General features: G+C 48.5%; 1 protein-coding gene across 1 annotated transcript in view; it reads right to left on the minus strand.

The window, feature by feature from the left end:
• Sptb (spectrin beta, erythrocytic) overlaps positions 1 to 15618 on the minus strand; it is a 130060-nt gene that overhangs the window by 43706 nt on the left and 70736 nt on the right. The window contains exons 3-11 of the mRNA NM_013675.3: positions 8187 to 8338; positions 6392 to 6565; positions 5420 to 5511; positions 4702 to 4782; positions 4283 to 4398; positions 3689 to 3801; positions 2755 to 2942; positions 803 to 920; positions 34 to 192 (exon numbers count right to left, since the gene is read on the minus strand). Of these exons, the coding sequence (NP_038703.3) occupies positions 34 to 192; positions 803 to 920; positions 2755 to 2942; positions 3689 to 3801; positions 4283 to 4398; positions 4702 to 4782; positions 5420 to 5511; positions 6392 to 6565; positions 8187 to 8338 (1193 nt within the window). The remainder of the gene's footprint in view (positions 1 to 33; positions 193 to 802; positions 921 to 2754; positions 2943 to 3688; positions 3802 to 4282; positions 4399 to 4701; positions 4783 to 5419; positions 5512 to 6391; positions 6566 to 8186; positions 8339 to 15618) is intronic.

Genomic DNA, 15618 nt, shown 5'->3' on the forward strand with positions numbered 1-15618 from the left:
CTTCCCCTCTCCTGCCACGTTGTACCCCGTTACCTGGGTCACCAGGCGCTGGTTTTCATTGAGCCACGTCTCTCTCATGGCAGCCTTCCGGTCGAAGCGCCGCGCCAGCTGCTCCAGCTTCTCCTGCCGAATGAGCTCGCTCCTCAGAGCCAGCTCCCTTTGGTACTCTGCTTCCTCCAGGCTCTCCCAGGCCTGCATGAGGCAGAGAATTCTTGGGGTACAGGAAGAATATGTGGTCTTGGGGTTGCCTCTCTTTCACCTGACACTGGATGTATGAATCCAGGGAATCCTGCCACTATGGAGTGAGGCAGATTCAAGTTTAGTAACAGTCCTTTGATTTTTGGTCTGGGCCAGACCAGTCAAAGACTTCCCAGTTCTACTGCCCTAAGCCTGCCTCAGACACTGGCTTAATAATATAATGGTTTCCACCTCCGTAGGTGCTCAGCAAATCCTTGACGACTAAATAGCCACCTCCATTCCATTAGAGCTTCCAGATGGTGCTAAGTCTCTAAAGCTCTGAGACAGCACACAGCATTCCCTTCCGTCCTAAGTAATTAACATTCTAGACTCAAAGACAAACTCAAGGTTCGCTAGAGGACAGACTACCAAAAAATGGCCCCAAAGAATGGGTGCCTAAAGAGATTCAGGGGGCAGAGTCTGACCTCTTTAGAGACGTTCAGATGACTCCCCTAAATAGTCAGCATGTAGTCAATGCCAAATAAAGTGACCAGAACTAGCCCCGTTCAGTGGCCACCCCCATCTCTTCCTCAGCTCAGATGGGCAGTTGAAACTGTCACAGTACCCTGTTGATGTCAGACACCAGCTTCCCATCGTGGGGCGTGTACACCTTCTGATTGTTGGCTCTCATCCGGGATTGGATAGTGAATAGGAGGACTTCCAGATTCCCCTTCTCCTGAAACCTGGGGGAATATAATTTGGGATACTGGGATTGAGGTCTCCAGAGACAAACTGTTTGCTGAAGTCAACATGGAAACCCTGACCCTTTAAAGACAAAGAAAAAGACAAGATAGGACAACTTTCCTGCTAAGACATCTAACACTCACTGGCAGGAATTGGGTAAGACTCTGCATTTTTTTAAAATATATTTTTAAAGTTTTATTTACTTATATGATGAGTACACTGTAGCTGTCTTCAGACACACCAGAAGAGGGCATCGGCTCCCATGACAGATGGTTGTGAGCCACCACGTGGTTGCTGGGAATTGAACTCAGGACCTCTGGAAGAGCAGTCAGTGCTCTTAACCACTGAGCCATCTCTCCAGCCCACGAATCTGCATCTTTATAACTCAATTCAGAGAAAATGCAATGGTTATCAGAGCACTCGTTTGCTTAGGGATTCACTAACTGGAATATTCTGGTAACTCCAAAAAAAAAAAATTCCAAGTTTTACCAACCCACACAAAGAAAATCCTCTCTGTCCTACAAAGGCAGGCTTGTCAGACAAATTGATTTTAGTTGATAAAAACCTTAGAAGCAGCAGTATCTACACAAGAACATACTGCAAGGAAAGCAATTTTTGCTCAAGTCTCAGTTAGCTGGTTCTTCAAGTCCTATAGACCAGATGTGCTCAAGGGCCAGAAAGGATCGAGAGGACGTGGTCCAAGTAATGTTACCTTTACATTTCTTCATGTACCAAGAGTGCACCCACTTCTGCCCCTGAGCACAGCATTGAGGAATCAGCTGTGCGCCTAGCCTAACACACCTCAGTGCTCCTACTCACTCCAGGACCCTAATGTACCCTATTAGTACAGCCAAGCGGTAACACCTTTGTATTCCCGGCTTGATGTTATCAGTTTTGAATTTAGGATTTTAGAAGTGGGTTAGTGTCAGACCAGAAATCTGATCCAGGGTTACAGAACATCCTGGGCTAGGGGGTCTCCTTTTTTCCTGTTTGAGAGACTTGAATAGAGACTGAGAGAGGCGAGTCGGGTAAGAAGAAACAGGACATCACTGATGAACCGGAAGCCTCTTTTCAGAGGCAGACAGCTAATAGCAGAAAGCCCGGAACTCCTGACTGTATATGCATGTGTGTATATTTATGTGTGTGCATATTTGTGAAGGCATGCATATGTGTGCCTGCATTCCTTTGTGTACCCATACGCGTGCATGTGCTCATAGACATGTGTTACATAGTTGTGAATATTTGTATGTGCATTCCTGAGTGACTGTATCTGCACATGCCCGTATAAATGTGTGCGGTTGCATATGTATGTGCTTATGTTCGTTATACATGTATGCACAAGTGTGTGCATGGTTCCACATGTGCATGTGCAGTGGGGTGGGGCAGAGCTCCTGAGAAGCAGGCTTAGTGCTTTGCTGATGAGCAGTGACAGATGGGATGGAGAAAGATGGATATACTTGACGATTGCAAGGCCTCATGCAGGGCACTCAGGTCGATAATACAGAGGCTACGCCTTGAGAAGAAAGGGGACAGACTCACTAGGAGGAGATACCCAGCACTGGCTCTCCAAGGAAGCCTGAGACAGCTCCCCAGTTGGCCTTGAGAGCCTAGAAAAGCATTTTCTTTCTCTGTAAGCAAAAGTTACTCATCAGTGTCAGTAAGCTGGATGACATGGAAGTGGGGTGGCCAAGCAGAACATGAAGCAGGTGACAGATGTCCTGCTATAGAACTCAAGGCTTTGCCTCGGAGATACACTTCGTAGGGCACAACCCTCAGCTCTTGACCTTTTCAGCCCCCAAGGACTGACCACGCCCCTCAGTGCCAGGGCCTTACTTGGGTGGCTTCTCCACAGTACGGTAGGTGCTGAAGGCCTGTAGCTGCTGCTGGACGCCACTCAACGAGTTGGCAAACTTGCGGCTGTTTAGGACGCTAATGGTTTGTTCAATCCAAGTGAGCAGGTCTGAGGCTAGCCCACTGTACTTTTCAATCATCTTCTCGGTCTCGATGGCGTGGTCGATGACCTAGGGAATCATCTCATCAGAAGGGAAATGTCACCAACGATGCTACCGATGAGACCTACCATCAGTGTGAGCCACACTGGGGCTGCGGCATCTCTCTCAAGCCCTGTAGTGTTCTCCGTTGGACTTGTTCCCTGACATCCCACATTGCTAAAGGAATGGAGGAGATGTGGGTGCAGCTCTCTCCCGCACTGACCAGTGATGAGGTTCAGTGGTAGCATCCCCCCTCCTTCAATCTTATAGAGTTATGTTTGCAGAGCCCTAGAGGGGCCGGTGCTATATCTCAAACTTTATTAGGAGTCAAGGGTATCCAGGCAGCTTTTTGGGAAACAGGAGCGGGCACACAGAGATGGATGGAAACCTGTCTACTCTTGAGGAGCGGCACAGTCTGCATGGAGGGACGTGCCCTTGGTATGCTATGGGAGCCTTTGGGGTCTGATGCCACGATCAACAAATTAGGAGCCTGTGGTGCTTGGTGGGGTGTGGAGCTGTGTTTGGGAGATACACAGGTCCCCAGACTCAGGCTGAGATGCAGGGCTGCAGCCCCTCAGGACAGACACTGAGATTCTTTGGAATCAGCGCTAGTGTTTTCCAGGGAACTCTGGAGGAAGTGGGGAGCAGGTGTCCTGCACACCAAACTGCAGCTGGGGGCCCAATCCCAATGCTTTTAGGATGGACAGGGGGCTCCCACTCAAGGCCTACAGCGGACAAACGAAGAGTACTGGTGTGCCAACTACACAGCTCGGTACCTTGCCAACTCGCTTGCCCTCCACCGCCAGCACCTTCATCTTGGAGAAGTAGTGATAAAACGCCACCACGTAGGTGATGATGGATTTCTCATCGGGGTTTTCTGTGAAGACATCTGGAAGAGGGAGACGGGACATTCTGAGCACCCAAACTGGAGCCCGGGAAAGCCATATTTCAAGCATTTAGCCCCACTTCCTGGGTCATGAAGTTCAACCCTGTGCATCGAATGGCAACGTCTAATGGTATGAAATGAAGGCGTAGCTAGGTGCAGTAGCAGAGGCTGCATGGTCAGGAGTTCAAGGACAGCTTCAGCTACATAGCAAGGAGAAAGAACTGGGTGGAGGCCTCTGATTTCAGGCAGTGCTGGGATCCACATAAGAACAATAATCTACAAACACAGAATGAAGGCGTCCAAAGCCTCATAGCAACCCTCCTCATAAGCCAGGTGTCTGCTGAAAACCGATCATCACTGAGGAGCAGAGCCGGGCCCTGGCCTAACCCCAACATCTCTGTACCCGTAGCTTGCCAGGCACCTGGACCAGCACGGGTAGGAGTCCACCTGACTGCTCCAGAATGGTACAGCGGGTGTGGCTCACCTTCGGGGTCAAGGAGTGGGATAATGCCGAGCTGGCGCTCGGCTACATCAAAAGCATGCTCCAGGTTATGCCGGGCATTGGAGTCCTTCAGCTTGTCAAAGTCGATGAGGTCAGGCCTGGGGACAAGAACTGAGCTGTTAAGACGGAGTGGCCATGGGGGTCCCAGGTACAGGACAGCTGCAGTGTGAAGCAAGGATGCTAGACACATGTAGGGAGTTGGGAAGGTGAGAGAAATGAGACAGAGGGGCAAGAGGCAGGAGAGCTGCGAGCACCAGCTTGGGAGAAGGCAGCAGTATGACCGGAAGTAGAGGAAAGTCGGAGGGCCAAGGGTAAAGGGAGAATCAGCAGAGACAACATCTTCTTGCCCTCTGGTTAAGCGCAAGGTCTCAAATCTTCCCCAGCACCAGGAATCCCCTTACCGGTGTTTGTGTATTAGGGCATTGAAGGCCAGGCCATCCTTCCAGCTGGAGGTGAAGTTGGTTACATTGACATGGGGGTAGCTGCAGTAAGAGAAACATTAAGACTAAGAAACGAATTCTTTTGAGATCTCAAATGAGCGTTTGAGCTGAGGTTCCATATGCTAGGAGAGGAACCGACCCGTCCCATCTTGAGTTGCTTTAACATAAGAGCACACAGATAAACCACACAAAGATATTCCTGTAAACTGTGGCTCATAACTGAACAGGTTCCAGAGTTTGACCACAGTGACTCTGGAAAGGAATCTTGAGTTTCGGGCCTAAGAATCAGGTCAGGACAGACTTGCATAAACTGTATCAGACCTGCTATAGTTCTAGGGGGACTGGTGTCTAATGTCAAGGAGCCAATGGCAAACAGGGAGATTGATGGAGGTAGCAGCCTCTAGGGCAGTGGTTCTCAACCTGTGGGTCGTGACTCTTTCACAGGGGTTGCATATTAGAGTTTTTGCATATCAGACATTTACACTGTAATTCACAACAGTAGCAAAATTACAGTTATGAAGTAGCAATGGAATAATTTTATGGTTGGGGGGTCACCACAACATGACTAATTGTATATAAGGGTCACAGCATTAGACTTGTTGAGGATCACTCTCCTAGGGGAAGCAAGGAGCCAATGGCAAACAGGGAGACTGATGTCAGGTTTCCAGGGCATACACACCCTGCTGTCTTCATCTGGCACCACAGGAGCAGAGCATCCTTGGCTGAGCGTGTCTCCCGACCTTCTTGAGTTTGGACAACAATGTCCTGAATCTGAGAGTGGCAAAGAAAGAGAAGAGCAGATCTGTAACCGGCTGTATGCTTTCCTGCTTTCCTATGGGGGAGGGGGCGCCTCTCCGTGTCCTCCGTATATCTGCAGCACTCATCCCTACAGCAACCCCACACCCCTTAAAAGGCTTTGCCTACTTCTCTGCCTCAGTCAACCAGAATGGCAGAGATAGCACCCTGTATCAGAGGGCACGACTGTAATCAGATGCCTGTGTAGGAGTTTGAGACCCGACAATAAGACATCCTGACAGCTTCCTCCGATGGTAGACCACTTCATAGGGTGGAACAGCATGAATGCTGGGCGATGTTGCTAACTTGATGGTACTGAGCTATGTCTATCAGACTGGGAAAGCACACTCCTGGATATGTCTGTGAGGGTGTGTCCAAATGTAACTGACTATGGGAAGAAGACACCCCTTGAATGTGGACAGTATTGCTTCCTAAGGTTGAGGGAAAGGGCGAAGGAGAGAGCTTTGAATCTCAGACAAGAAAACAGTGTCTGGTTTAAAAAGTATAAGGGGAAATTTTTCTGCACAATCTTTTGCAATTTCTGAATCAGATTATTTCATATGGTAAGAAGTTACACACACAGAGGGCGAGGGGACAAAATGCAGGTCTCGCAGCAGACTGTAACCTAGCTACAAGTCAGCTTCTATTTTTGCCCTCCAAGACTAGCTGGGCATCTGTCCTGCACTTTGGGATGGCACCGAATGTAGGTCTTCCATCCCGAGAACACCGTTCCCCAAGGTGGGCTTCTAGCTTCCCTAGATGCACACAAACACACTCTAGTCACCATGTTGTAAGGTCGTCAGCTCCCGACCAGCTCAGGGAGGTCCCCCCAGTTTCTTCTACCCACAGGACTCACCTGGAATCGAAGGATGATGGTCCAGATGAGGCCCAGGACCAGGCGGTGGTTACCATCCACAATGTCGTGGGAGCCCATGTTTTCCAGGTGCACGCGCTGTTCCTTGAGGAACTGCAGGGCTTTGTCCACGTTCTCCAGGCAGTGGATGCGCATCTTGCCCTTGGTCGGCCTTGGCTAAGGGACAGCATGGCCTCATGGGCATGAAGGAACTTCACAGTCACACCAGAGGTGGCTGCAACCTGTACCAGCTGATGCCATCAGCTCTACCCTCCAACCTTCAGTTTCCACAGTCACTCCTGACACCTTTCTTCTCTTTTTACACTTATTTATTTTCAATTTCATGTTTATGGGTGTGTTGCCTGCATACACATCAGAGCACCATATGCATGCAGTGGCCACAGAGGCTGGAAAAGGACATTAGATCTCCTGGAACTGGTGCTACAGGCTGCCATTTGGGCCCTGGGAATTGAGTCCAGGTCCTCTCAAAGAGTAGCCAGTGCATAACTGCTCAGACATCCCTCTAGCCCCTCCTCACACATTTCAACGCCTCCCTTTTAGCAAAATTCAGATGGTTTCTGTATCAAGCATTCTGCTAAACTTCATGAGAGCCCTTCTGGGTTTCTGTGGGCGCTAAGTGACAATCACACTCAGTAACACAGTAACAGACAGTGAATTGAGTACTTGCAGCGAACCAGGCATGGTTCTGAGATCCACTCACTGCTAGTCAGTGGTGTGATTGACAGTGGTCCCATTCCTAACAAATCTTCCACCCCTGAATACCAAAGGAGCTTATTATTAGTGCAAGCGTGTGTGTGAGTGTGTGTGTGTGTGTGTGTGTGTGTGTGTGTGTGTGTGTGTGTGTGTTCGTGCAGATATGTAAGCATGTGTCAGAGGACAACCTCGGGTGTCCTTCAGTCACTGCTCACACTTTGTTTGGGTTTGGATTTTCTGTGACTTGCTCTTACTGGTCTGGAACCTGCCAAGAAGGCTAGATTGGCTGGACAGGGAGTCCCCTATTCCCACCTCATCAATGCTGGGATTGCAAAAGCACACGTACCACCTTGCTTTGTGTGCACTCTGAGGGTTGCACTCAGGTCCTCAAGCGCTTTACCAGCTCGACCTATCTCTCCTAACTGTGTCTTTTGAAGGGATCCCCAGGGCACCTCTTTCTAGCGGAGTTTCAGTGTGGGCTAAAAGGCAAGAACTGCAGCCTAGAACTGAAAAGGCAGAGGTAGAACACTTTTCATTCAAACCCCAAGAATCTCACAATGCCTCAGTCTATCCACGGAGGAAGTGGGGGTGGGGCAAAGAAGATCCTGCCTGGTGGTCACAAAGGAAGTGTCAGAGCAAAACCGTACACCCTCACCTACCACAGTGCTGGGCAGGGACAGCCAAGAGCCCCCGCTAACAGGTCTCCACGTGACCTGTGGCAAAGCATTCCTCTAAGAGGAATGCAAATTTCTCCCACAGCTCTTATATCTAGGCCCATGTATCCCAGCTCCAGATGCCCAGACCCCAGAAAGGTTAAGCTCTGCATAGCCTCTGGGATGAGCCTGCAGGGGTGGGAGTGGTCAGAAGGAGAGAGAAGCTCTAGGAAGAAGTCAGAGACCCCAATCAGCCATCCAGATCCCTGACATTATGAGAACTGGAACCTGGAAGAGGACCACGGAGAAACTCTGGCAAGCCAAGGGAACCCGCTTGCTTGGCTCCAGCCAAGGCCTTTCCTCAAGAGGTGTTGATGGCAGCAGCCACAGGCTGGGAGGGGCCGGGTGCAGGCAGATGAGGAGGGCCTTACCAGCATCTCTCCAGAGAGCACCTCCAGCAGCTTGATGAGCATCCGTCCGTCCCGCAGGTCCTTGTAGAGGTCGCTGATGCGGCAGGACACTCGAGCCAGGTGGGAGTTCACCCATTTCGTAAAGGTTTTCTTCTGGACCACTTCCCGCTCATCTGGGTGAGGAGAAGAGCTGGGGTGAGCTGCCTGGGGCTGGGGGTGGGGTGCACCATGGAGCTGAAGGGCTTCACTGTAATTCTAGTGTCATCCTTGCCTGGCAGAGGAGGCTGCTGCAACACTCACCCCCCATTTCTGGGGGTATATGCCAACCCTGCAAGTCAGTCTCATTTGCCTATCCATTCTGGGGGGACCCCAAGCTATCAGAACTAAGGAAATGGTATGATCACCATCACCACCATCACCTCCACCACTACCACCATCACCTCTACCTCCTCCACCACTACCACCATCACCTCCACCTCTTCCACCACTGTCTATTCATTGTAGCAAGACACCCTGATTCAATCACCTGTTTCCTAATGTCAGGCAGAATAGTTTGTACTATTCTAACATTAAATTCTGATTTTAATACCAGTTCCATTATTACTCCATCCATCCATCCATCCATCCATCCATCCATCCATCCATCCATCCATCCATCATTCACCCATCCATCATCCCCTTTCTCTCCCTCCATCCGTCCACTCAGTCCCTCTGCCTAGACTGCTCTTAGCATTCTCCCACAAGCCCTTTACTTAATTCCTATTTGTCCTTTAAAATCAGGGCAAATGGAATTCTCAGGAGGGCTTTTCCTTACTCCCCGCCCTGCCCCGCCCCCCACCCCAGCTCCTCCTGTGTGCTGTGATTCCCACATTCTCATTGCCAATGATTAGTTGAATATACATCTTTCCTACAAGACTGTGGGCTCATGGCACCCAGAGAAGCCTGTCTCATTTGTCTCTCCATTCTCAGACCTCCAAGTTCGACGCCCAGTAGGCACTTTCAGTTGTACTGCAGGTGACTAGTGAAGCAGTTACTCGGTTCTGTCATGTGGCTGGCCTGTGCTAGGCCTAATGACACAGAGCATGCTCTCAAGCAGTTCCCGCTGAAGCAAACACCGGTGAAGAGTTGGGCTGTGCGGAACCCCCATCTATGTAAGTTAAAGGAAGTGAAGGCTTGAGCTGGAAGCTGTTCATGGCAGATGTTATGGCTTCACCCCCAAGAACGGCAGGCAAGGAGTCTTGACTTCCAGCTTTGAGATGGTGACAAAGTACCTCCACAGTAAATCAGCAAACCCAGCTCCGGCCAGCCCATGCTAAACCAGCTTAGATGGGTACCTACTGGTACCTCTGTGAATAATGGTGGGGCGTTCAGGCTAGGGCTTGAGAGAAGACAGAAACTGCATAAGTGAAGGGTAGAGAACAACACAGAGGTGTAGCAAGAAAGAGGAGACAAAGGTAAGGTAGAAACAACAGGGCAGAAGTGGACAGCAGAGCCCCCATCCTTTGGGTTTGTGAATAGTGTGTGACCACAGGCTTCCAGGCACTTGAGTTTGAAGACTGAGGCCAGGAACTGACCCAACAGTGTGTCTGGGTCTGGGGGCCTGCAGATCCCTGGGCAAAGAGTGTGTAGATGAGACACAGCCAGGGCAGGCACAGAAGGGAATGTCAGCACTGGGAGAGGAGGCTAGGTATGCGTTCCACTGAGTACAAACCATGGAAGGGTTGGCTTTCTAAATTATTAAATATCAGGCTTAACACAACAAAAAGTGGAGCTAAGCCAGGGCTGCCCCTGGGGCACGATGCTGGCAGCTTGCATCAAATTCCTTCCTACCTCATGGCTATTTTAGTGTTAAGAACTCAGCGTCTTTATTCATCTGTTCATCCATTCAACAAATGCTTACCATACAACCATGAAGTGCTCAGCACTGGGTGGCGGTGGCTTCAAGGTCAAGCCAGAGGGTCCCTATTCCAAGCAGACCGACTCTATGAGAAATACGATGTGTGCATGCATCACACAGAAACACTTTTAAGGTAGCCACTTAAATAAGCGTTCCATGAAGTGGTGGGAAAATACATGTAAAATACAACTGTCATTCATTCATTCCAGGCCTCTGGGCCAAGGAAATCCCCAGTGTGCCCTTCTGTCAATAGCAAATTACAAGGTTTTCTTGATTTCAGGGCTGTCATAGCAAAAGAAAAAACTTCTGATGATATGATAGACAGGGTGCCACAGTCTTTATTCTGGGGTATGCTGGGCTGGGATTCCACAGAGCCAGCTATAGCCTTACCCCTCACCCCTAAGGCCTTTCCTAGACCTGTTTCTTAAGTCAAAGGTGGAAGGGACCAAGGGACTAAAGGTTCTAGCCACTATAGAGGTGAGTGCTCTCAAAAGCTAACATCGTTTTGTTTCCTAGTTTTCCTGTTCATAAGACTCTACAGATTTCACTACCTGGTGCTAAACTCTATTTATTAGTGCCTGGCAAAGAATAGGGACATGCTTCTCCTAGAGACACAGAATGTGACTCTAGGCTGCTGGGCTGGCACAAACACTGGTACAGACATCTCATAAGGCATCCTGAGCCCTCCTCAGTTTTCAGAACACAGTAATGCTGGAGTTGCGGGCTTGGAGCCCGGCAGATGGCCTCTTGGCTGCCTTCATTTAAGGGGGGGAGATTACCCAGAATCCCTAGCACCACAAAACACTTTGCAGTGTTGAGCATGGGAAAGATTCCGAGAGGCTAATGATGATCAAAAGCAGAGTAAGGGCCCAGAGGTGGGGATTAATTTCCATTAGCTGTTCACTCGGCTGCTGCACATTGGCATGCTCAGCACATTCCTCCCTCAAGACCGAGACGCTCCTCAGGAGCCGACTGAGTGCAGGAGAGGCCAGTGGCCCTGAGCCAGCCGCACTGGAAACCATGGTATTAGGAGCAGAGCAGGAAGAGTGTGCGGGAGGCTTGCCGTTCACAAGGGACCCAACAGTCTTAACACCTACCCTGAAGAGGGCTTCAGGAAGGCCCTGAAGGAGCTAGTACTTATTTCTAGAGCCCTGCTCTTGCCCATGCAGGAGTGGGGGACGAAGGAGGTGACCACGGAATGGTCCGTGCCTCCCTGGCATCCAAGTATGGTCTCTTCCTTCTCTGCTTCTCTTTCTTCCTCACTCCTCAAGGTGGAGCCACACACATTCCCTCATATGTTAGGGCTGCCCCAGAAAACTCATCTTCTTCCCCAATCAGCTCTGACCTAGAATTTCTGTGAGGGTGCTGTGACAGGTACACCTTCCTCACAACTCCTTTTCAAAAGTTTAGCTTGAAGTCAAACGTACCCACGACACTGAAACCCTCAAACAGCCATTCGCTGACAAGCAAGGCTGCACACAGAAAAGTGCCAGCACACAGAAAGGTGCCATCCTTCCACCACAGTCACCACATCTAAGGGACTGTCCCAGAGGCTATTGGGACATAAGACACATGGTTCACACTCGCTCAGTAAGGATCTGTCTCAAGAAAACAGACACAAAGTCACTCTAAGTTTGTTTTGCAGCCATTTAAGTGCATTTTTCCCAGACTGTGATAGTTAATCATGGTGACTGACCTCACTACATTTGTCATCAACTGTGCTTCTGAGGGATTTTCTTGACTGGCTCTTTTGAGGTTGGGAGACTCTAAATCCGGGCTACACCTTCTGGTAGCAGCCCACACAGAAGGACATGGAAGAAGGAAACACTGGATTTTGCCTGCTTGCCCTCACTCTCTCTGGCAAAAATAATCCATTCTGTTGGCGAGGCATTTCTTTGTTGGTGACAGAAACTACTTGCGAGTTCCAGAGAAGACTGAAGATCAGAAGCTGTAGGAATGCTCCAAGGCCCCAGCACTACCAGATGGGGACTACTGACCTGCAGCTCACGGACTGAACAACTGCTGAACTATTGGCCCTCTGGGGGACAGCCACTGCTGGACTACCCAGACAGACTTCAGCCTGTAAGACACTCTGATAAAAACGGCACACACACACACACACACACACACATACACACACATGGGGGGGGGGAGAGAGAGAGAGAGAGAGAGAGAACCCTGACTGATACATACAGGCATGCTGCACAAAGCAATACTGGATCACTTCTATAATCGATGTTCATGGGGGTCAATGCAGAGAGAGGTCTGTGACAACTGGAGTTGTCAAAAAGGTCTTCGAAAAGAAAAACATTTTGGAAGGGCAAGAGGAAGACAAATGAACCCAAGTGGACATGGATGGAAGGTTGTTCACGGGCTACTGAGTAGCCACAGACTTGGAGACTAGATATAGAAAATAGGTTTGGGGCTGGAGAGATGGCTCAGTGGTTAAGAGCACCGACTGCTTTTGCAGAGGTCCTGAGTTCAATTCCTAGCAACCACATGGTGGCTCACAACCATCTGTAATGGGATCTGATGCCCTCTTCTGGTGTGTCTGAAGATAGCAACAGTGTATTCATATAAATAAAAATAAATCTTAGAAAGAAAGAAAGAAAGAAAGAAAGAAAGAAAGAAAGAAAGAAAGAAAGAAAGAAAGAAAGAGGGAGGGAGGGAGGGAGGGAGGGAGGGAGGGAGGGAGGGAGGGAGGGAGGGAGGGAGAGAGAGAGAGAGAGAGAGAGAGAGAGAGAGAGAGAGAGAGAAAGAAAGACAGACAGACAATAGGCTTTAAGTTAGACATGAAAATCTCTGGAATGAAAAGCTTAGAGATATAGACTAAAATGCCCTGGGTTCGATTCCCAGCTAGGGAGAAGGCAAGGACGAGAGGTAGGGAACAGGTAGGACTAGTTAATGTTTAAACTTAATTCTGGAGACAAAGGGAACCAGGGAAAGTGTGGCAGGGTCATCCCAGAATTTTAATTTGCAAGGCCTCTGATGATAATAAAGAGACAAAATGGTTCAAGTGACATCTTAAGGTCTTCAGAGTCTACCCAGAGACGACATTAGAAGACTCCCAAGGACTACTACAAAGGACATTTTGAGCAAATGGAAAACTTGAAATCACACAAACGTCAAGTATAGTCTTGTGATAAAGTCGTGGGGGCATTATCATATGAAAGATAGACACGGCGACCAGGAAGAAGTAGTCCTGGCTCCATACAGACATCTGACATCGGATAAAAGTACATTTCAAGTACTCGAGAAAAAGAAAAATGGATTATTCTGTCCAAGTTTTTGCAAAAGTAGATGACAACTCGAGAAGAGTTAAATCCGAAGTTCAAATTTCAGGAAGAACTTTATTGATCAAAAACTGGAGTGCACAAAATGAAACTATCGAAATACAGTAATCAACTGTGGTAGGAGAGTTGTTTAAAATGAAGCCAGGGGAAGGTCAGTAGGGCACCGAATCCAGAGCCAGAAAATGAAACACTGAAAGCTCAAATGTGCTAAAAGGTTTTTTTTGGGGGGCGGGGGGAGACTGTGAGCAAGGGCGAACTAATGAGGGGGATGCTACTGAGTGGACCACATGTGAAAAGACGCTGCTCTAGTGTGGAGCTGGAATGGCCCTCAAATGCCCATGCGATGGAGGCTCCATCTGGTCTACAGCCTGCTGCTCCTCAAAGGCAGCAGAAACTTTAAGATGTGGGACCTGGCGGGAGGCCTTCCTGTAACTGAGGCTTGTGGCGGACTGAATGAGGATGGCCTCCATATATGAATTATTGGTCCCTAGTTGGTGGCTATTTGAAAAGCATTAAGAGGTACAGCCCTGTTAAAGGAGGTGGATCATCAGGACCAAGCTCTGAGGTTTTAAAGCCCAAGGCATTCCCAGTTAGCTCTCTCTTCCTCCTTGTGGATGAGGATGTAAACTCTCAGCTAATGGTCCAGCCTGCCGCCAATCTCCCTGCCACGATGGTCATGGATCTAACCCTCCTCAGTAAACTCTTCTATAAGTGGCCTTGTTACGGTGTGTTAACATAGCAATAGAAACCTAACTAAGGGGCTGGTGAGATGGCTCAGTGGGTAAGAGCACCCGACTGCTCTTCCGAAGGTCCGGAGTTCAAATCCCAGCAACCACATGGTGGCTCACAACCATCCATAATGAGATCTGACTCCCTCTTCTGGAGTGTCTGAAGTCGGCTACAGTGTACTTACATATAACCAATAAATAAATCTTAAAAAAAAAAAAAAAAAGAAACCTAACTAAGACAGGGCATGTTCTCAGAGGTAGTGAGAGAACCCAGGGTTCTGTCTCCCTCCTTGCCCTTCCCATGCACTTGAGTGTGCATCTAAATCTTGGCTGTGAGGCCATCAGTTCCCACCCTCTATGTGCTTCCACTGTGACACGCTGCCTCGCCAAAGGCTACACACCTGTGAGCCAAGATAGACCTTTCTCCTCATAAGCTGACAAACTGGAGAGTTGGTTTGTTACAGCAAAAAAACCTGGCTAGCACCAATGTCTATAAGTTAAAAGGAAGGCAATTAACAATGAAACAAAGAGCTAACAACAAAAAACTATAAAATTCTTTCAATATAAAAAGCTACCCAAGATGCTTGGAGAGGTACAAACTACAAGCACAGGCATGAGGCCGAGGTATGACTCATTAGTTAACAGCACTCATTGCTCTTGCAGAAGACGTGAGTTTGATTCCCAGCACCTCCACAGTGGCCTGTACCCGCTTTTACTCCAGCTCAGGCAATCCAATGCTCTCTTCTGACCGACGTGGGCACCAGGCATACATGTGATGCACATACATGCATGCAGGCAAGATACTTATAAGCATAATATAAATCTAGAAGTAAATTAAGGCACATACCTGGGCACACAATATAAAAGTAAATTGTCCTTAATTGTTAAAGACAACTGGGAAAATGCTTCTCTCAGATTTTGATTATCGGGGAATGGTTGTTAATTGTCAGCTATAAGAAGCAGTATTAGGTTTAAGTGGGAAATGTTCTTGTTTTCCAGAGACACACACAAAGGTAATTATCTTTAATTTACTTCAAAATAATTCAGCCCCAAATATGCAGACATATCAGTAACACTAACCCCACCAAACAAAGACATATCAACAATATTCAATGCCCCAAAACATGTAGACATATCATTAATACTAAATATGGCTGGTGGCCTATTTTACCTTCACTTTTGATATTTTTGCGTTCGGAATTTCTCATACTAACCCTAAAAAAGCAAGAGGGAAGAACAAGAAGAAACACGTGCTCCACTTCTCAGATGAAAAACGATCAGAAAGTCTGATGAAGTAGAGCTCTGGCAAGACTGTGGGGAGCACAGCTGTGGGGAGCACGGGACTCATATGCCTTGGAAAGAGTTTAACTGGGCCAGCCTCTATGAAAGGCATTGGCCAGGATGTTCTCGGATGCACATCCTTTTCCTAGTGACTCCATTTCTAGGGATTTGTCCGACAGACACACTCAGACACGTACATTCATTCAGGTTTACTCACTGTAGTTTTGGAAATAGTCAAATATTAAAAATTACCT

The sequence above is a fragment of the Mus musculus genome, chromosome 12, assembly GCF_000001635.26.
Source record: "Mus musculus strain C57BL/6J chromosome 12, GRCm38.p6 C57BL/6J".
Taxonomy (NCBI): Eukaryota; Metazoa; Chordata; class Mammalia; order Rodentia; family Muridae; genus Mus; species Mus musculus.